General features: G+C 44.6%; 1 protein-coding gene across 3 annotated transcripts in view; it reads right to left on the bottom strand.

Moving 5' to 3' along the window:
- The window catches only part of SPEN (spen family transcriptional repressor), a 53,947-nt gene that overhangs the window by 27,271 nt on the left and 4,706 nt on the right, over positions 1-21,970 (bottom strand). For all 3 annotated transcript variants that reach the window (XM_039367586.1, XM_039367587.1, XM_039367588.1), the window contains exons 2-3: positions 14,514-14,831; positions 10,875-11,351 (exon numbers count right to left, since the gene is read on the bottom strand). In XM_039367586.1, the coding sequence (XP_039223520.1) occupies positions 10,875-11,351; positions 14,514-14,831 (795 nt within the window). The remainder of the gene's footprint in view (positions 1-10,874; positions 11,352-14,513; positions 14,832-21,970) is intronic.

Below are 21,970 nucleotides of genomic sequence, written 5' to 3'. Positions count from 1 at the left end.
GAACTTAAATGGACTCCAGAAGATGGTAGAGGACAGGAAGACCTGGAGGAATGTTGTCCATGGGGTCGCGATGGGTCGGACACGACTTCGCAATTAACAACAACAAATGGAGATTCCCAGCCATCCAGGTCATAGTCTTGGATGAGAAGAGAAATGTCTTCAAAGAAAAACAAGCAAATCCAGTTGCCTTGTGAAAGAACATCTTTGGGACATCTGGATAGAGAAAACATCTGGGAGGCATCACACATATTCTCTGTATTCATCCTGGTCCTCCTCACTTATCAAATCTTGTATCAAATGCAGGAAACTGGATCAATAAGCACCCATTTACAAAGGAGATAATGAATTGTAAATCAGCTGAATAACTCATTAAAGGGTCGCAAATAGGAATGTAAATCTACCCCTTGGTGAAGCTTTAATTTACACGTTTCCTTCAGCCAAGATTTCTTTTGGGTGGCAATTACAGGCGCTGATCCGGCTTTAAAAGCAACTCCGGGTACATTTTCAACAGCCGCTCTGATCAAAGGGAAAACTGCAGAGCTTGCCATAATCCTCAAAGCTCCTCAATTTCCAGTTCCTTCGAGCCGAGAACAGGTTCTTCTTCAAAAACACGAGCGGAAATTTCGCCCGCCGCATCTGAAACAAGACTCTTCGGGTAAAAGTCAAGCGGGCGGAGAAACGCGAGGGACTGTACAACAATTTTGCGTGTGGCTTTGTAATGAGTCCAATCAGATAAGCCCACTGTCAATGCTGCTAACATTGGATGTTCTTGCTTTGACAACAGATGGAGATGCAGCCTTTTTGTTTCTTATACTGCACTCTTCGAATGAGATGATCTGGGAGAGGTGGAGGAATGTGATGGGAGTTAATTAGACATACAATATCGTAACAAGAGCTGATAAAGAATGGCGGGAGAGAAAACTGGGCGGGAAGCCAGCATTTCAAACTAATTGGAGAATGTGATTTATGACTGTTAGTTGTAGGAGGGAATTGTCCTTTGATCTATGTGCTGAAGAGAGGGGAAGTCAGATTTTTGGCTCGATTAAAGATTCTTTAAGGTAAACAATGCCTCAAAGTTCTTTGAAGAGTTTCATCTTTCGGAACCATGACACCCACAAACAGTAGCAGAGCCACCTGAAATAGGACAAAGGGCCAACTCAGAGAACAAGCAAGCACCAGAGACTACGGGGCTTAACGCATGCTGCCAAACTTATTTACTCCTACAACACTTGACCTACATAAGCCAAGCAATCAGCTGGTGGCCCCAGTGTATGTCATGCCGTACTAGTTTAATGCTGGCCTGTGACTACGTTTGTGTGGATAAACCGGGCTTCCAGCTAAATTAAGCTTGGGGAAGAACCATCATCCTGCGCGCAAGCAGAATCCAGAAATTTGACAACCAAGTCAACAAAGCATTGTGGTCCTTCAAGGTGCCACCATCCCATTTAAGAGAGATTTCTTAATTGCCCTGACTGCTGTGCATTAGCGGACTCAGCCAGCTTTAATTTGAGCCCCATCTCCTCGTCCTTCCTTCACTTTCATCTAAGAGGAAAAAGGAGTAATCGGGTGCTTTCATTTCACAGACTATCCTCCGGGACAACTGCAGGGTGGATTAGCTCATCGCAGCACTGTCGCAAATGCTCTCGTCTGCAGCTGCACTCGGGAAAAACCCTCAAGAATGCGACACTTGCCTCAGCGCAGACGCTGCAAAACCGCCTCTTCACGCAAATTTCAACCCTCCTAAAAAGTCAGCAGTTTTTCCTCCAATTTAGCCTACAGCTGCAAACATTTTTAAAACAGTTAAATAAAGAAGCTGAAGAAGGCCATTCCTACCAGGCAGGTTGCTTCCGTCTTCCTCTCGTCTTTACAATAAAAATCTGTTGCTGATCAGGTTAATCGGCGAGAAAGAGGCATCAATCTGCTTTAATATCCGCTTCCTCTCCCTTGCGTCCTTTGTTCAAGACCATGGAGGTCTCCCCCCTTTTTCCTAGCACAGGAAGTCCCCGACTTACGACAATTGAGCCCGCCATTGCTCTTGTTATGCGAGACATTTGCTAAGTGAGTTTTGCCCCATTTTATGACATTTCTTGCCCAGTTGTTAAGTGATGAGTTAGCAACCTGATCGCTAAGTAAATCTGGCTTCATTGCTCGTCAGAAAGTTGCGAAAGGAGATGCTGCAATGGTCGTAACTGTGAAAAACGGTCGTAAGTCACTTTTTCCAGTGCTGTTGGAATGTTGAATGGTCGCTAAATGAGCTGTTGAGATTAACCGTATTACCCTCAGGCCTCTCCACCGCTGCTTCTTTCAACTGGCATTTTAGATTGAGGCAAGTGCTCCCCTTAAACAACAGAAGTCTAGCAAAAGATGGGTTTGAAAATATTTTCACCCGAGAGTATCAAATTATGATGCTTGTTAAAGCTGAATGACAGAAAAGGGGAGTCATTCACACACTTGGAATACGGCATCCAGTTGTGGTCACCACGATGTAAAAAAGACGTTGAGACTCTCTAGAAAGAGTACAGAGAAGAGCAACAAAGATGATTAGGGGACTGGAGGCTAAAACATATAAGGAACGGTTGCTGGAATTGGGCATGTCTAGTTTAAGGAAGAGAAGGACGAGGGGGGACGTGATAGCAGTCTTCCAATATCTCAGGGGATGCCCCAAAGAAGAGGGAGTCAAGCTATTCTCCAAAGCACCTGAAGGCAGGACACGAAGCAACGGATGGAAACTCATCAAGGAGAGAAGCAACCTAGAACTAAGGAGAAACTTCCTGACAGAACAATTAACCAGTGGAACAACCTGCCTCCAGAAGCGGTGAATGCTCCAACACTGGAAGTTCTTGGGCAGCCATTTGTCTGAAATGGTATAGGGTTTCCTGCCTGAACAGGGGGTTGGACTAGATGACCTCCAAGGTTCTTTCCAACTTTATTGTTGTTATTGTTGTTATTATACTACTACTACTACTACTACTACTACTACAATAATAAAAACATTCCCCAAGTCTGAAGAAAGGGCAACAACTGAATATTGATGTCTGAATTAAGACAATAAGTTAAGCTAAAATGAAAAATGTAGAAACAGGCAATAGATCGAAGCAGCCATCAACACTAGAATTGGAGACATCATCGTATTTTAACAAAACTGAAACACTTCCAAAAGCTCAAATCATTCCTCAAGGACGTTTGTAGAACATTTTAAATCTGTGAACGTGGTCACAATGAAACGAGGGGTTTATGATGACAGGGATCCTTTCCGAAATAAGAGAAAGAGGAAAACCACGACTGCAGCCCAAAATAAAGCAGCTCCTAGCTGAGAACATCACATGGAAGGAGACGTAGGAAGGTGGACTTTGATTTCAGAGTAAATAGGGCTGACATTTGATACACAGCAGTTGCTGGTATCCTTTTAGAATGCTAAAAGAATTTGAAGAGTCCTTTTCCACAATAAATCTACTTGTCAGAAGTCCTTGTAAAACTGAGAGCTGTTTCCAGGCCAGCCTTCTGGGAGAAGCCTTACATCAGCAAGGCCTTTGGAGGGTGGAAGAGTAAGTCCTGGGCTCACCCACAAAGACCCTTATCCAGGCTTACAACCGATCAGGAATGTAAGAGATTCAATGCATTAATTCTGCTGTGCTGTGAATAGCTGCTCGATCCCAGAACGTATGCATGCTTTAGTCCATATATGAAACAAAATGGGAATTTAAGAGCAGGAAAAAGGCACAGACAGCAGTATTAGCTAAGAGAAAGCAGAGAAGGAGCTGAGGAAAGATGCTAAAAAATTAGAGGGGGGGGGGTTAGGAGCTGCTGGAAAGAGGACTCCGGATAAAGCAAGGATGCACACCAGCCTGGCCGTACTTACCCTGTATAAACACTCAAGTCTCCCTCCAGATTTTGCTTTCCAGGCCCAAATCTGGAAAAACTAAAAATTTCCTAGTGTTCTTTTAGCTGATCTGCAGCCAGTCTGAATAGTTTGGCAGAATTGCTGAAACACCACACAGTTGGTTCCAACTTTCGAACAAAACATGTTAGTTCTGTGCACATCCTTTCAACTGGCTGGATTTCAGAGGCTCCTGGAACGTGCAGAAGAGTCTCCAGCAAGAGTCCTGACGTGTAAGTAAATTCGTGCAGGACAAATCTTAAAAAAAAAAAAAAAAAAAAAAAAACCCTCCCTCAAAAAAATTCCCATCTACTGGTCTTCACAATCCCCTTTTTCTGCCTGACAAACCAGCCAAGAAAACCCATCTTCCAGAATGGAAGCCATGGAAAAAAGAATTAAAGCTCACGTTTTGCAATTTTTTTTTTTTTTTTTTTTTTTTTTTTTTTTTTTTTGCAAAATGTGACACACTACAGCAACCTGCTGCTAATGAGATGTCAAGTGATACACTAAGGGAAGTGTAATTATTCATGCTGCACCTTTTTAACACATTCCATTAAATAGTAATAGCTGGCTGAGTTTTCTTCCTTTCCGCCGAAGAATGATAAAATTATGAAAGATATAAGAAAAATACAACTGGTATTGAAACAAAGAAAACACAAGCCCAACGATCCTTGCTGTTCCTTTTTTTTGGGGGGGGGGGGAAGTTGCAGGCCTACCCAGATAACCCATAACTTTGACATTTCCCTTATCACTTTATGCCTGAAACAGCTAACATTTTCTTTATATATTTAATCATTGGTACTCCTTCTGATTCGAAGCTATATTTGTCTAGAAATCCATAATCCAGGTTCCTAAACACTTCCAGATTGGGATAAATTTTAATTATTGTTCCTTAAATAGGAGATAGCTTTTATTTATTTTTATGTTTATGTAAGCTTACCTTATCACATACGTAAACTTATGTAAGTTTAAGTACTTTGGTGGCCCACAAACATTGTAAAATTAATGAATAAATATAGATTCACCTTTCTTTCTATTTTTTCAAATAGAGGCAAACAAGTGTGAATAGAAAGCAGAACTTGTTGCTAATGCTGTAGTTGGACAATCTTTTAATTTAGTTGGACAATCTTTTAATTTAGATCCAGGCTACTAATGTTGCTAAAACTATTCCCTGTATCAGTGGGAAGTATTTCTTAATTTTAATGTGCAGTTTATTTGTCACTTGAAAAAGGTACACCACCAAAACTGCTTTGAGTGCTTTTTAAGAATAATACCAACAACACGAACAATGTATCAAGTCTTCCAACAGTATACTGTCCAGTAGTTAATTGCTTTTTAAAAATGTAAAAATTGTTACTTCACTGATGATTGTAAAGACTGCTAAAATTGGGAAAAAAAATATTACAAAGTTTGAGCCTCAAAGAAGACTACAGGCTAAAACACAACATTGGAAGTCAGCAGGATGAATTTAGATAACCGTTTGCATTGGAAAAGTTTGAAGAGAAAAAAAATTCTGGAACAGTTTTGTGGAGACCAACCGCCAAGGGTTCTCCTGGGGTCATCTTGGATTTTAAACATTCAAACTCCCAATAAAAGGAAATGTCCTGCACAGCCTCCTCCATAACTGTGGAGGCAACAAATAAAGAGCACTGCCCACTCCCGGATAACTCAACAAGCGCCAAAAACCAAAATTGTTACTTAAATAGTCCAAACAACTGATACAGTTGTCTGGGGGTTCCCCCAGCTTTTTAACATGGACATCCAAACCCAAATAAAATAAAATAAAAACCATCTATGTAGCAAAGAACACCAATGCAGAAGTCAGCACAGACACCAATATGAAGTAGCATAAAATCAATATAAAAACAACACTAAGTGAAGAAAGGGAGCAATTTGCTTTGAGATCTAAAACACACCGTATAAAGTCTTGGGAAAATAGGTCACCCTCATGCCTATTTTTAACACAAGTTCTAGGCAACCAAACATCTCATAAATTCCTTCCTTCCTTCCTTCCTTCCTTCCTTCCTTCCTTCCTTCCTTCCTTCCTTCCTTCCTTCCTTCCTTCCCCTTTCAACTCTTGGAAATAACCTGGACTAGGTCCCTGCAGAACCAACTTGCCAATGTCTGCTTCCAGGACCTGAACATAGTCTCTTTGTTTCTAGCTTGCCGCCTTAACCACTTCACCAAACTGGCTCTCCCACCTCATTAAAGAGGGCCTTTTAAGCACCAGGTAGATACATTTGAGAGAGACCACACATTCAAGCTGCAGGCATTTCAAAGTTAATCACTGTATTGTGAATTAGGCCTAAATGCTGACTGAAAACTAGTGCAGGCTTCCGACAGGCAACAAGCATCCAAGTTAAAATTGCCTTTTGACGTCCAGGTTGAGAGAAGAACTATATCTGCTTGCACAAAATGCTGCACAATGAAGCTTGCGCCTTCTCCCTTATGTCCTGCCACTGGAATGATCCACACTGCAGAGTCATATGTTGGGATGATAGAGAACATTTTTAATGTAAGAGGAGGCAAACATACTAGCAAAAGTTGAAAGGCGATGAAACGCAATGACAAAAAAGGGGTCAGAGTCCGAACAAGTCCAATTACATTTTTGACACTGGAGAAATTTAACTTTATTCAAATGAATGACTTTGGACTGACAAATTAAAAAAAAAAATTCCAAGAAAGGATGAACAAAGGGAAATAAAGTTTAGTCAGCTGCTGTACGCAGTAAAATCACAGAGGGGATGCTTAGAGGCAGCCAGCTCAGCTAAATCTGATCCCCTTTATTCCTGCCTTAGTGGAGCCATATTCCAATCCGCTGGGCTATTTAAACCATAGTAAAAACATAGTAAAAAGAAAAACCTTCTCAATATCCATTTTGATTTACAACTTTTTCTTACAGAGCTTTTCTGCCTTCTCCTAATGCTGTACTGTATATAGCAATCTGTGCAGGTTTGTTTCTTTGATGCTGTTTCCCATCATACCCATTTTGCCAACACGAGTTTCTTTAAATAGAAATATTCTGAATTTTGACAATGTAAGGTGGGGTTGCTTTCTTTTTCCTTCCTTCCTTCCTTCCTTCCTTCCTTCCTTCCTTCCTTCCTTCCTTCCTTCCTTCCTTTTGACAATGTAAGGTGGGTTTCTTTCTTTCTTTCTTTCTTTCTTTTTCTTCCTTCCAAACACCAGAACTCAATTATATTCCTCTCAGCTCAATTTTCAAGTAGGGGGATTTGCAAGGCCCCCTTTTCCTCTGCCAGGGCTGCCCCAAGTCCTTGCCAGTCACACCTTCTCTGCCCCACTAGCCCAGAGGCTCCTGCTTTGGACAAACAAAAACAACAAGCAGCTATGGAGGACCCAGCCTCCCAAGAGGGGGCCAGCAGCCAAATTTGGCCAGAGGGTTCCAGTTCAGACTAGTTTGGGAGACCCAAATGAGCAATTCCTTGCATTGCCCGCAGAAATTGGACAGAGCAACCCTTGCAGAATATGCCATCGTGTGCTTTGCTTATCAATAATGAAGCCTTGAAGCCCCCTTTGTCTTCTTTGGCACAGCCACAGTGTCTCTGAAAGGAAGAATTTAAGATCCATGCAGATTTATTCTTCGGAGTGGGTGGGTAGGTGGGAGTGGGGGGTGCAGCAGCCTCCATGCTAATTGATTAAATTAGTTTCCATTAGGTTTTTCACATTTTGCAAGGCACACTAGGAATAGATTGAAGGAATGAAATAAACTCAATTGCCTATATCAGTGGTGGCGAACCTATGGGTGCCAGAGGCGGCACTCAGAGCCCTCTCTGTGGGCACGCGCGCCGTCGCCCCAGTCCTAGGCCTTCAGCTGGGTTTTATAAAACCTTTTCGCTTGAGGCCTCCGCTGCCGTGTGCAAAAAAAAAAGGTTCAATCAATCAGTCAATTTCAACTTCTCGCGGAAAAAAAAAGATCTTGCCAAGTTGGAATTGATTGATTGAACGTTTTAGTCCCGCCCAGTCTGCCGTTACCATCGCAGCCACGCCCCCCCAATGGGCCACACCCTCCAATTGGCCACACCCACCTGGCACCCGAGGATGCATAAGTGGGTTTTGGGTTGCAGTTTGGGCACTCGGTCTCTGAAAGGTTCGCCATCGCAGCCCTATACACTCCTTTGCAATAAATTTGCCATATGTATCTTGACATCTCTCTCTCTCTCTCTCTCTCTCTCTCTCTCTCTCTCTCTCTCTCTCTCTCTCTCTCTCTCCACACACACACACACACACACACACACACAGAGGGAGGGAGGGAGGGAGGGAGGGAAGGAAGGAAGAATGGAAAGAGGGGGGGAGAGAGGGGAAGATGAAAGAGGATCTTTATCAAGGCAATTTTTGCATACCAAGATTCTATGTCAACTGTTTCATTAAAGCATTGTTTTCCCCATGAGGTTTACTATAAGCAGTACAATACTGAAATTACCTTCCAAAGAAGGAAAATCTTCCATTAGGCAGCCTTAGAAGGAAACCCTGCTTTCTTGACAACCATATTGCATGTCACCAAGCCGTTGGAACAACCTAAGACAAAGGTGCTCAATGCAAGCTGTATTAAGAGAAGCAAAGTTTCTGGCTAAGGGCAGCTCGCCAAGTTTTGGCTAAACCCAAAACATCAAGTTCTGCATCCAAGGCAAATCCACCTCGGTTTCATCACCAGGCATCTGAACCTAAGGAAACTGGTGTCCTCCTGAGAGAACCGTATAATAATAATTAAAAAAAAGCAAAAAAAAAAAAAAAAAAAAAAAAGGCAAACAAAACCGCCTTCCTCTAAAGGGCTGTAGGGGAAAAAAAAAATCTGCCTTCAATTAACGAGGCATGAAATGGCGCAGGATCCTGCGGGAAGTATTTAAGACCCAGCTGATCAGATGGGAGAAAGGCCTGCTGCGCAACCTATGAGAATGGCAAACAGCCACTGAACTTGGGACTCCCGCACGCCACCTGCCGAGTGAGTCACCGCGCAAGGAAACATGGAGAAGCTGAGCGGACTGGAAGAAAACCAGCGCTGACCACCCATTTTACCCGTTGTTGTTTTTTTTTCCCTGTCAACAATCCTCCCCTCACTGGGTCCCTGCCCCATAGCCTCCTTGCTGCAGCTCCAGAGAAGTGGCCTTTTCTGGACCGAGATCACCTGAAACTGCGGTCTGCTGGGACTGAATTCTGAAGCTGTTGTCCAAACCACAAAACTCCCCACACACCTGCGCACAGACACACACACACCCTCTCTCATCAGCATACCGGCTCTCTGCCAATGATTCATCCTTTGCTGGCAAATTCCTGAGGTGGAAAGAAACAAAGGGGCAGCAGGAGCAAAAGGCCAGGGTTACGTAACAAAATTAAGTTGGCCAATCTCTGCTTGCACTCTGGGAGTTGAGGATGACAAGATAGACACAGAAATCCAATCAACTCAAGCTCACAAGCCAATCTTGAAAGCCTTAATGTCTATTCATGCTATTTCCCCCCCCCTCCCACCCAGAATTTTCTTTAACAGTACTTTTTAATCTTTGTTTCAAACTGGGCATACAGCTTTCAAAACAGAACAGGTTATATTCATTTTCAGGGAAAGCTGGATTCATCCTAAGCCCCTGCTTAGGACAGTACAGGAAAACAGCCCAGAGAATGGCAAGCATTCCAGGAGTTTATACAAAGCTTTTCAGATCCAACAGCTTTTAAACCTGAAGGAGGAATCTAAGAAGGAGCAGCAGCTCAATTTGGATGAGCTCCTGAAAGCATGTTCAACAGCTGAGTTTTAAAAAACAAAAACAAAAAAACCATGAAAGCAGGAAAAAGTTATTGCTAAGTAGGATTCAACTAGGCAAAATTCTCCGCTGGTCACTCCCAATATTTAACATTTTCCCCTGTGTCTTTCTAACACATTTCAAGTGTTGACATGCTATGAAAATACAAAATGCCTGAACTGCTCCACATGTGCCTGCCCTAAACCAGGTTCCAAAGTCTGATAGAGATGAGAAAACTAGAATGGCTGCATTCCTCCCTCCCTTTTCACATACGGGAGGACCGCTGGCCAACTGCTTATTTCAGCCTGCTAAAAAGCATCTATTTACTGACATTAATCCAAGCTGACGGCAGGTATTATGAATCTCCCTTTGAAGCAAAGGAAGGAGGAAGAGTCAAAAACAGAGGCTAGGGAAAAAGGCTATTCTCAGCCAGCGGAAGGGCCTCTTGCTCAGAATAAAATCCCAAATAAACACAAACAACGTGGGGAGCCGCTCTGACAAAACCAAGCTGGAGAGGTATACAACAACACAATGGCGCCATCCTATCCGCCTCCTTTTAAAGCAGCCTGCGTGTTTCAACGTGGCGATTTTCAAGCATTTTTGCGTGCGCTTCTACGGTCTGATTAGGAAGGCCTTCTCCTTGAAAATATAAACGGGACGATATTGGATCTCCCCCCCCCCCACAGTGCCACAGTTCTTTGCCAGGAACTAACACAGAGAACAGCAGGCTGGCCGGACGGGCGCAATTTCACCACTGCGAGCTATGTAGCCACCGCAACAGTTGAAAACCCATAACTGGCGTACCTATTAAAATGTCATTCCGACACTCGACTCAAGGCGATAAACCAAAGATGCCGTAAATAAACAAGAAAGAGGAATAAGTCCAGGCAGGACAGGAGGTGGTGCTGAATTATAAATGAAAATGCAGACAGCTATCCCCAATCAATCAAAGGCTGCTTCTGTAAGAACAGCCTTTCACAAACAAACAAAAACAACGGAGAAAGGTCCACCCTAGAGTGGCCCAAAGGGATCTGTTTCATAGGTGGGGTTTTTGTCTCCTGGGGGCAAAGGGCTCGCCCTTTGCCCACCCCACATTCCTGCCTCCAACCTGGGGGACGGTGCTGGTCTGTGCCAGGAGGATGAGCCGAGAAAAGCATGCACCACCCTTGCAGCCGATTCACATGGTTCCTTGGATCAATACTGGGACCCAGAGCAAAGCCTGCCCCGCGCCTGCAGAGAGATGAGGATACCTGTCGCTGCTGGTACTGCTGCTGCTGCTGATTGAATCGCTGCTGGAAGACCGGCTCCTGGAACCGCTCCCGCTGGGCGACCGAGTGGGTCTGGAGGCTTGGCTGGCCAGCCTCTGCGGAGACTGGGTCCTGGACTGGGAGGAATGGGGGGACCGGCTCCTGCTGTGCTGGTAACTCCGTTCCGGCCTTCGACCTCGGACATCCCTCGTGAGGTCATCCCGGTAGATATCCCTGTGCACCACGCTGGGCAACGTAAACTGCTCCCGGGCCCGAGGTTCGTAACGAGGGTCGTGAGCCTCAAAGCGGCTCGGGCTGCGACTCCGAGAACTGTAGTAGAGTCCATGTTGTAAAGTTCGCTCCCGGGGGTCTCTGTAATAATCCTGATCGTAATGTCTCGTGCGGTCAAATCCTCCGGTCGCCCGTTCGTGGTGTCCATAGGCACTAGGCTCATAAGCACGCTCCCTGTTATCTGAAGCCCTGCATTTAGGAGGGGAAAACAGGCACGTCAATCAGGGAAGGAGAACAACGACTCAACAACATGCAAAGCATTTAATGCAGCATTGGCTATCATCGTCAAAAGGCCAACAATGATCTATTTAGCAGAATGAATGAGCTTGGTCCTTTTACGTGAACTTCTCGCTCATGTTCGCGTAGGTCTGGCACAGACTCCATTTCACTGCTTAAACTGAGCCAGCTCCATGCCTTCTGTTCTAGATTTCTACCCCATAATCCCCATCTCGCAGGATAACGGCTAGGGATCACGGGAGTAGAAGGCTAGCGAACCTGAAAGGCATCAGGTTGGAGAAGTCTGAACTAAACTTCTGTGGACAATATTGTGCACCACAGTCCCAACCGTTCTTGTGCAAAACAATTTTAATTTCAGCAGTTCTACTCATTTATCTATTTCTAGGATGAAACAGGACTATTAACATGTTTCACCCCATGACTAGGCTAGAATCCTGTCATTAAGGGGTTGGCCATAGAGCGTAGAAAAAAGCAATTTATCGCAGAAAAAACCCAATTTACTTATTTCTAAAAGGTCGCTTGAAATCTTTGCTTCTAAGAGTTCTAGGACAATGTATCGGCTTAGCTAAAGTCAGATCTCTGCTTATCCTTGTAATGATTAATAAAGTCAAGATGCAGCCAACTAAAAAGTCACAGGCATTAAGCTCCGAAAACAAGATAAAACAATGTTTCTGTGTGCTGGTGAGAGAGTGGTTGTTTTTTTTGTATTTGTTTTTAAAAGCCGCTTTGGAGAATAACAGGATGAGATATTTTAATAGCTGATAAAACAAAACGGTGGCCATTTCTGTATTTTACATACAGAATTAGGTTTACCATAAAACTAGGTAAAACTATGTAGAACTTAAAAAGAAAGCTAAGACATCTTAAGAAGCTGTGGGTGAGCCGCCTCCGAGAAGGGAGGCCTCCAATAATTTAGCATTCTAATCTAGAGAGGTCACTGAATGGCCCAACGTGTAGGACACAGCTAGGAAAATAGATGAAATAATTCGGAACAAAACATGCGCAGATCAAGCAGTGAGGCCAGGGCTAATATTAGTGACAAAGTTTCCTAAAACCATTCGAGGAAGGAGGAATTCAAATCATCTCCCCCTTTTTACTTCCAAAGGCCTTCCTTGAAAAGTAACTAGCAGGGACTGCTGTTCTCAGTGTCCCCATCCTAGATGTGAACAGTTTTTCTTCCTGACTGTCAGGTCAAAACGCAGGGACCTTCCTTCTCCTCCCCCACCCCAGTGAATGAGGTTCTTCTTTGACCTTTCCACTTTAGGCTCCTGCTATGAGTGTAGTGCAGGCCTCAGACCACTTGTCAGACAGAGGTGGCGGCGGGCCCTGGGTGCACATTAAGGCTTTTGTCTGAATTCTTGCCTTTACGGCAGGTCAGAGCTGCCTCACAAAAGAGCAAAAAACTAGAAGGCAGGCATTTAGTACGTGTCACAAAGGTGGTTTTTTTTTTTTTTTTTTGCAGCTCCATGCAAATAAGGCCACTTATTGTCTCGGGCGTGTATAAATATTTGAAAGAGCTCTCCAGCCCTCGCCTTTTTGGAACAACAATCAACGCACACCCTGCAACCCTGTCGATATTATATCAGGGAAAGCTGATACCATAAAGTAACAAACAAAAAAAAAAAGCAAGATTTCTAGAAAAGTTAATGTAGAGTGTAAGAGCCCTTTGTTAGGACACAGAAGACAGACAAAAGAACTAGCAAAGCTGAAAATCTAACAGCTACAGCACTGCTGGTTATCTATTAGTACTAATTACTACTGGAGTTAGTGGAAAAAAAAGGAACTGACTTGGGTTAGGAGAGGGGCTAATATACACAGGGCAGGACATACCAACCTTTTCCAAGTGTGGAAACACGACCTATATTCCCAATTAAATCTAGGGAGAGAATTGTGAACATAACTTCCCCAATTTGGCCCGTCTTAAAGGGGTAATCCACCTTCTTAATGGGCAAGGGTGTCAAAGTGGCATTTTAGATGAGCGAGCGAGAAAAAAAAAATCCTAAAGAAGAGAAAAAAAAAATTCCACTGGAAGCCAGGAGTCCCAGATTGGCCAAAAGGGTGGCAGCCCCCAACTTCGTTCTTCCAGACAGACAGCGCTTCTAAGTACATCCACCACAGGAGTCTGACTGTCGCCCTAAGTCTGAACCAATCGGCTGGCAGAAAAGGCACCACCAGGGGATGAACGAAGGCCTCGCCCCAGGCTAGCAGGCATCCTCTGTCCAATTTTGTAACCATCCAGCAAAGTCAATTTTCTGTGACGTATCCACAAGCTGACCGACACCATGTCTTTAAAGCTAGAGTGCCCTTAATTGTACGTGTGCTTTTGGCAAGACTAAAGTAATCCACTGCCCTGGCCCACTGGGATCTTGGCTCGAACCATCCCATAAATTTGAGGTCGTAGCCCTTATTCCAGCACCTCAACGGATGGCCTGTAATTTCCAAAACTGAGCAGCGTCCGTCTCGTTCGGTTTGCCATGAGGATAGTAATCCCAAGGTACATGGAAGCGAGGTAGATCCAACAGGGGGAAAGAAACATCGAACGCTGCCTTCTCTTGTCTTCACTGAACGTATTCCCATGGCTAAAGGTGGTAGAATCCAAGACGGTGCGGCATTTTTATACGTCTGCTAGAAAATTTTGAGACCACTCCAATTTTATGCATGGACTACATAAACCAGCATCATCACCCTGAGAAGCTAAATGCGAAGCTCTGCCAAGGGATTGTGTAGGTCCTATCAGGCTGAAGATACTCCATATTGGGCTTGGAGACTTGCAGTAATAAACTCCATTTGATCGTAAGTATACATCCAAAGAAGGCCTTAAGGTTATCCAAGCACTGGGATCGTCAAGTTCTAGAAGAATAGCTCCATAATCGAGGCTGGCCCATGAAGTCTTCCATCTTAGGATCAGCTCTCCAACCAGCTGCAGGAAACATCTTCTACAGATCCACAAGATCCCAGCCATTGGGATGGGAATCGCTTCCGTTTCCAACCCAAAATAGGAAATGCAGATAATTCCCCAAATTTTAAATCCATCTGGGGGCCCTACCAGGAGGAGTTTGTGTTTCTGACCATATCAATTACAAAATACCTGCCTAGTGAAACCTTGGAACTTACCCATCAAGTCTCCGCTCATAGCGTCCTTCCCGTGCATGAAGCGATGGTGGTGGGCCATACGTGGGCCCACCACCAGCTCTGAAACCAGAAACCTCTCTACTACGAGATGCTATGGAAACTGTATCATCCAATCCCCGAGCAGCACTAGGGATGGTTCCTGGTTCGTTATAATCCGTCCGGAGGTCTCTGTCTCCCATTTTGTTGACAGAATTGTGTGCCTTCTGCGCACTCTTAATGTCCACAAAATCCACAAAGGCTGCCACGCCGCCTTCTGATCCCCTTTTGGGGAGAATTTTGACACTTTCAACACGTCCATATCTAGGAAAAAGACAGAGAAAAATCACATACGTTAAAGCTCACAGAAAAGAAATCAGCTAAGAAAACCACATTTAGTAGCTTGAAATTCCCGGACTCAGATTAAAAAAAAAAAAATAGATCTAAGCATTCATTTCAATAGTTAAGTATAAACAGTGTTTCCTGGACTCGTACTAGAACATGTGGGAATTTACATATATATGTCACGCCTCTTAACATCTTTCCCTTTCTTCATTATATCGTATTTTGAAAAAAAGCCAGGATACAAAAACATCACCTAATTGTGTACTGTTCATATATATTTTAATGCAATCGATGTTGAAATAATGAATCTCAGTGGAGAATTAATTTATTAAATGTATTCATTTGTTCTCAGTTGAACAGTCATTCAGAGTTCATGATGTAAGTGTTGAATACAATGCCTGTTCACATCACTCTAATCATGAATAAAGCCAGTTCTACAAGTTTACAATCTAAATGATGTTGGAAGCTCTGTTTAAACCAGAGTTAGAAAATATTTGGCAATTCCTGAGATAAATTTTTCATGGCTGTAGACATCAGCAGCAACAGCAGCAACAACAAATTATCAATGCAAATTATTTAGCTCACACTATATATGCGAGCAGATTTGGTGTTAATATGCAAAACATTTGCAAGTTCCTCCAGAAAGTTTTCAAAATCATCCAGTCTGACCAAATGTCACTGACCTTCCAAGCTATTTAATCAAAAAGAAATGGATTTCTATTAAAAATGCACACATCTATAAAAGTGTCATGTTTACACATCAAAAAGATATGAAACATAAACTGACAATTCCCTTCCATTAAAGAAAGAATCGGTACCATCACATTCCTCTGATAACCTTTATGCATTTTTAATTACACTGTTGGCACTTTCTATAGACAGACAGATATTTCCTGGTTTGATATATCAAATAATAGTATTAGTGAACTTAGGCAGCAATGAAGTCAAACCTCAGTCCCAGAGGTTTTTTTAGCAATTCAACTAGCTTAGCATTCAAGCCTGGCCAGGCTGGAAAATGGAATTCCACACCAGTATGATCTAGGCCCATTGAATTTATCCTTCTTTGTTGCTCTCATCGCTGTTCTGCCCTCAAGCGTAACCATCAAAGACATGCATAAGATTGGCCAACACTGATCTGCGAAATTCAACACCATTAGCCACATCAATCCTCCACAAGATTGTGCCGAATATGCCAAGGAAGGAGGGTTTAATGTTTCTACCACACAGGGATTGGGGTCACTATAAAAAAAAAAGGGGGGGGTCTGTGAATCTTCACCAAAAACAGCGCCACTATTTAACAATGGATCAATCCATTACTTGTTCAAGATCTCTGCGGTAGGCCAGTCTAGAATGCCAAAAGCACCCGATAGCTCAGTGGCACAACGCTTGCTTCCTATGTGGTGGCCTCTGGGGTGACAGGAAAAGCACGAGACCCAGAGACTGCCAAAAACGTCCCTTGTTACAGCTCAAGCCATGATGCTGTATGACAACTGATAAAGAGGCAGCAACCGTCTACGCAACTTCTGGAGGACAGAATCTGTATTCCACCCCAGCCAAGGAGGAATCTGGAGCAGGAATGGTGGAGAGAAAAAACTCCAAGGGAAAAAAAGATGCGGAGCCAGGATTTCTTTAAACTATGCAACCATGCAATGGTGCCGGCGAAGGGGTTGCCAGATTTCAGTTCCAAGGCAGAGGGCTCAACACTCATTGACCCACACCAGAATGCTGGAGGGTGTGTGGGTTTAGAATCATTCACTCCTATGAGAAGCGGCTGGAATAAGCATAAAGGCTGCTTTCCGTGGACATGACCGCCTGTCTCGCTAACTCCCTCCCAAACGCTGAGCTATGGAAGGCGGGGAAGGGTATCTCTTATGATCTGCACTCCCAGCTTGTGTGTGTGTTATCCTAGAGTCACTCGGTGTGAAGGCTAATCTGCCTGGCAATCCGATCCCGGCCCTGCCCGCTGGCTGTTCTCCAATCCGCTCCCGTGTTGGCAGTTGCTGCTGGGAGGGGAGCTGCGTTGCTTCATGCTAAGGGATCTGGAAGGGAGGAGGAAGACCCGCAGTGGTGCAGACGGACGGACAGGCGGGGGGGGGGACAATGCCCAGCCGTGAAAAGCTGCTGGGGGTGGTGGGGCAGTAAGGAATAAAGCGTGTGGCTTGGGGGGGGGGAGATTTCAGGAGCCGCTTAATGTCTGTCCAGAAAGCAGCGGCAGGCTGAGAAAGGCGAGCGCCCTTGTTCAATGTGCCCTGCTGATCTCTGCCCAGCCCCAGCCTTTCCAAGAAGGCAGCTCTTTCCCAACCGCCAGCGCAGAGAGCAAACAGGGCAGAAGAGGGAGGCGGAGGCGGCTCTAAAGGTCCTGATATACAAAGGCACACAGGAGGCTTTCCTGGTTCTCTAAAGCAGTGTTTCCCAAACTTGACCATTTTAAGGCATGTGGACTTCAACTCCCAGAATTCCACAGCCAGCATTGCTGGCTGTGGAATTCTGGGAGTTGAAGTCCACATGCCTTAAAATGGTCAAGCTTGGGAAACACTGCTCTAAAGGGCTTGCCGCTTGCGTGACCCATACCAATCGATACGAATGGGGCAGCGTGGGGACAGTTTTGCTTCCTACCAGCATTAAAGGAGGACATGTTTCCCAGAACAATCCCTGGCACTACAAAGGGAGCCCCAGAGCTGGTCTATGCATTAAGTGCTACACATTCCAAGGAACTTCAATCTTGTTTCTTCTTAATGGCTCAGTCACAGTGGCCCTATTCCTCAGGGTGAACTAAAGTAGTTCTTCAGGACTGTTCCTGATGTAAGTGTGACACTTTTATTCCTCTGGAGCAGACCATGGGAGCCAGAGGGTCAAGGCCCCAATGTGTTCCTTCCTTCCTTCCTTCCTTCCTTCCTTCCTTCCTTCCTTCCTTCCTTCCTCCCTCCCTCCCTCCCTCCCTCCCTCCCTTCCGATAGATGCACCAGACAAACAAACTCCCATAGGAAAATAATTCTGGCGGTTGTTAACATCACTCAACTGGACGTGAATAGAAATTTTAACGTTGGTCACACTAAAAACATTCCTGCAACTTTCCTCCTAGTCCAGTGTTGGCGAACCTATGGCACGGGTGCCAGAGGCGGCACTCGGAGCCCTCTCTGTGGGCACGCGCGCCGTCGCCCCTAGGCCTTCAGCTGGTTTTTATAAAACCTTTTCGCTTTAGGCCTCCGCCACCGTGTGCAAAAAAAAAAAAAAAAAAGGTTCAATCAATCAATTTCAACTTCTGGGGGGGGGGGCGCGGAGATCTTGCAAAGTTGGAATTGATTGATTGAACTTTTTAGTCCCACCCAGTCTGCCGTTACCACCGAAGCCATGCCTAGCCAATGGGCCATGGCCACCCGGCACCCAACGATGTTTTGGGTTGCAGTTTGGGCACTCGGTCTCTAAAAGGTTCGCCATCGCTGTCCTAGTCTATGGGAAGGGGACAGAAATACACCTTCCTGTGTCAGACAAAGAGGTCATTATAAATGAGGGAAAATTCAAATGCATGTGCAGTTCGTACCAGGAGATGGTAAATCTAGCACAGTTAGGCACACTGCTGACAGGCCTAAAAGAGCTGGCTTTAGAAGGCCTCAATGTTAATTTTCAGTTCCACTTCCATCCATAGATTATTAATCAGGCCCCACCATCTTTGGACAACGGCAGTAAGTGCCTTCTTCCTTAGCTAGCTATTGTTCTGAAAGGGAAAGCTACATATAAGCAGCCATTTGCACAGTTGGGTGCTATTGTCTGGAAGGGATCCAGGTGCCAAAAATGCTAGTGTGAGGGTTTTTTTTAATTATTATTCTGATAACATGAAAGTGGGAAAGGCTTCAGCAAGAAGAGCCAATAATATGCTTTGGTCCTCAGGGTATGTTGTCCCGGGAGACAGTCTGGTTCTTCCTTCAAAATTGATGCTTAATAGGTTTAGTAGAGGAGGATGAAGTAAAAGCAAACATTTCTTTTAGCTTTTTCCAATATAGGTACGGAACCCCAGTATTACGGGAAAACAAAGATGGCAGCTGCAAAAAGCAATCCCCCTTCACACTGAGGTGGGCCCAGCATCTGCTGTGGATTCACACTGCAGTCAAGAGAATTCTGTAACACTGGTAGGTCAAAGGCAAGCATTCAGTTGTCCCCACTGTGGACTGCATTCCATACACAAGTTCCTTTCAAAACGTAATTCTTCAGAATTATGAAACCCGAACTCAGTTGCTACTTTCAAGGCCTTGATTGGTCAACCTGGTTGCCCACAAACTGCAAGATCAGGAAACCACTTTTTTTTTAACTCCTCCGACACAAATAAACACACATTCAGAACCATGAATTTACAATGTCTTTGTGCATTAAAGCAGCGCCCCCCCCCAATCTTTTGGGGCACCAGGGATTGGTTCTGTGGATAGAGGTTTTTTTCACAGATCAGAGGGGACGTGGTTTTGCTTGCTGCCTGCATCCAGTGGGTGGGATTTCGCTTGTTTGCGTGGACTGGTCCCTGGCATGCCCCAGACTGGTGCTGGTCCACAGACCAGGCGGCTGGGGACCCCTGCATTAAAAAAAGGGGGCTTCCAAAATCAAGAGTTTGGAAGCCAATCGCACCCAGTGATGAATTTTAACGCACAACCTGTAGCATGAAGACAAAACAAGACAGCTAAAACTGACCAAAGATCATAAAGGGGGGGGGGGGAATCAACGCATGCGGGCCACAGGCTATGATTGGCTCAAGCACAAGGAGTTTTTTTTAGCTATCAAGCTTCCAAAATACCTTAGAAAAATTTGCAAGAGACAAGACTCTCTACAGCTTTGCAAATGTAGTCATCACGATAAGGAATTGCTCAGCCCGGCTTTCAGCATGACACCCAGCTAACTCCACCCTTGTGTACTACAACTTCTATAAGCCCCTATCCATCAGGTGTATCAGTTGGAGCTGAGAAAGCTGTAGTTTTGAATTGGAGCATACCAAATGGCTTTAGCTAAGTTTCATGGACGCCCTACTACGGGTAGATACACCCGGATTCGCACAAGCTAGCCAAGACTCCTGGAGCTAATAAAACATAAACACGTTGAGGAACACCTTATCCAAAGCCAGAATCTTAGTACAACGATTAGAAACGAATCTCAGTCAACTCAGTGGAACTTCTCTCCGTGGCTTACTTTGGAAAGAGTATGCCTTTCCATGAATACATAGCCAAGTGACTCGCAAAACAGGTAATGGAACATATTGTACAATACCTAATAAAGTGTAATGAAGCTGGCTCGCGACGAGGAAGATCCCAAAGCAAAGTCTCAGGGGATCGTGAAACCTATCAGAATGGGTTATTATTTCCCACCTATTAACGTTATTATGAGAATTGCGAGTAAATTATCTTGAGAAAAAAAGCAAATGTAGATGCCGTGACAATAAAGAAATGAGCCCGGCACGATTACGCGGGATCAAGAAGAGCTGGGAAGGGCTGCCATCAGTGTGACAATTCAGAAATAGGCGGCTAAAATTGTGACCGTAGTCCTTCTCGTGGAGCCATCTGAAGGAGGAAGACAATACCCCAGATGACATTTTACCAGTTTACAGTGTTTCCCAAACTTTATAATTTTAAGGCATGTGGACTTCAACTCCCAGAAGTCCACAGCCAGCGTTGCTGGCTGTGGAATTCTGGAAGTTGAAGTCCTCATGCCTTAATATTGTCAAGTTTGGGAAACACTGAGTTAGCAGAAGCTTTCTAGGTTTGAGCTAGCTGCGGCTTTTATCTTTTCTGCAGCGGTATTTATAGAATGCTATCTGAGCACAAAGTATCCTGTGCGCTGTGAATGTTCTTCCATGCAGGAAATCCACAGTGCAGGGAGGCCCTGACTGCACAGATGCAAATTCTACTACAGGGCAGACCTTCAAAGTCCAGGCTTCCTAACTGCCCCGTGACCCGAAAGGGCTGTCGTTCACAGGAGAGAAGCCAATGAGAATTTCCTAGGAAAGTCACTGGCCATAATTATGCAACGCGTAAGCCAGAAATTATTAAGCTGAAGGGAGCAGCCGGAATTTAGCCACCGGTGATGGCTGACGAAGCCAAACGGGAGTGTGATCTTTGCGGGGAGTGATCTTTGCCCCTTCGCAGCAGTAAGCGGAAAGAATGAACTGGACGCGGATGGGTTTCACTCCGCAAGCTCAGAGGAGGGTGATCTGAGGCATTCGACATAGCTGTCAAAAGAGCGGAGTAATTCTACTCTCAATAGGCTGGAGTTCCTGCAGCCGTGCTGTCACACTTTGAAGAAGAAACGGAGGAGTGAGTAAAATTTAAAAAGAAAAAGCTGCAGTAACACAAAGCAAATCTTAACGTCAAGCCCAATTATTCTGCCACGTGGGAATTTGGGTTCACGCTGGGAAGGAAAGCCTACTTTCTCTGAAACCACTTCCCCCTTCTCTTGTGATTTATGCAACAGGGCATGCACCCTCACACAGAATGGCATTGAGAACAGGAACACGGTACTTTTTTCTTAAGACAGCTATGCATAAACCCCAGGCCCATCCGCCCATTACAATTTTGAGCAGCCATGAAAAAACAGCCCGCTTTATCGAAGAGAATGGTAAATGCTTTGAACTGGGCACACCAGTGACTGGAAGAGACCTGTGTGCCAGGGGTTCACAGGTTGTATCAGCTCAGCCAGGTTCAGCTTGCCCTGCAAAAGGAAGAATTGGTGCCCTGTGTAGCCATGACATGAAACATTGGAAAACAGGAAATTTACAAAAAGCTTTCCCCCCCCCCCGAAAGATACCTGGAAGGCTACCAAGTGCTACGTAGATGGTATTTAACGCCACCATGTCAAGGCCCCCAAATCAGAACAACGATAAAGGACAAAGGAACTGCCTTGGAAGCCCACCTTACTCTTGCAGTGCCTATTGTTTTATTGACTCCATTTCTAAAAAAAAAAAAAAAAAAAGGACGAGAAAAGCAACACCAACTTACTCGGTCTGCTTAAAACTGACTGCTGTTTTTCTCTAATTAATCAAGAGGGCATTTGGCATTTATGCACAGGACAAACATTGCTATATTTAGCCACTCTTTCTTGCAAGCTGCTATGCATCTCCTCCAAGAGCAGCAAATACTTTCAGT

Source organism: Crotalus tigris, unplaced genomic scaffold (genome assembly GCF_016545835.1).
Source record: "Crotalus tigris isolate CLP2741 ecotype Arizona unplaced genomic scaffold, ASM1654583v1 scf7180000020588.15403103151:6194809, whole genome shotgun sequence".
NCBI classification, from domain to species: domain Eukaryota; kingdom Metazoa; phylum Chordata; class Lepidosauria; order Squamata; family Viperidae; genus Crotalus; species Crotalus tigris.
Note: the sequence above shows the minus strand (reverse complement) of the source record. Positions and strands in the feature narration are given on the sequence as shown.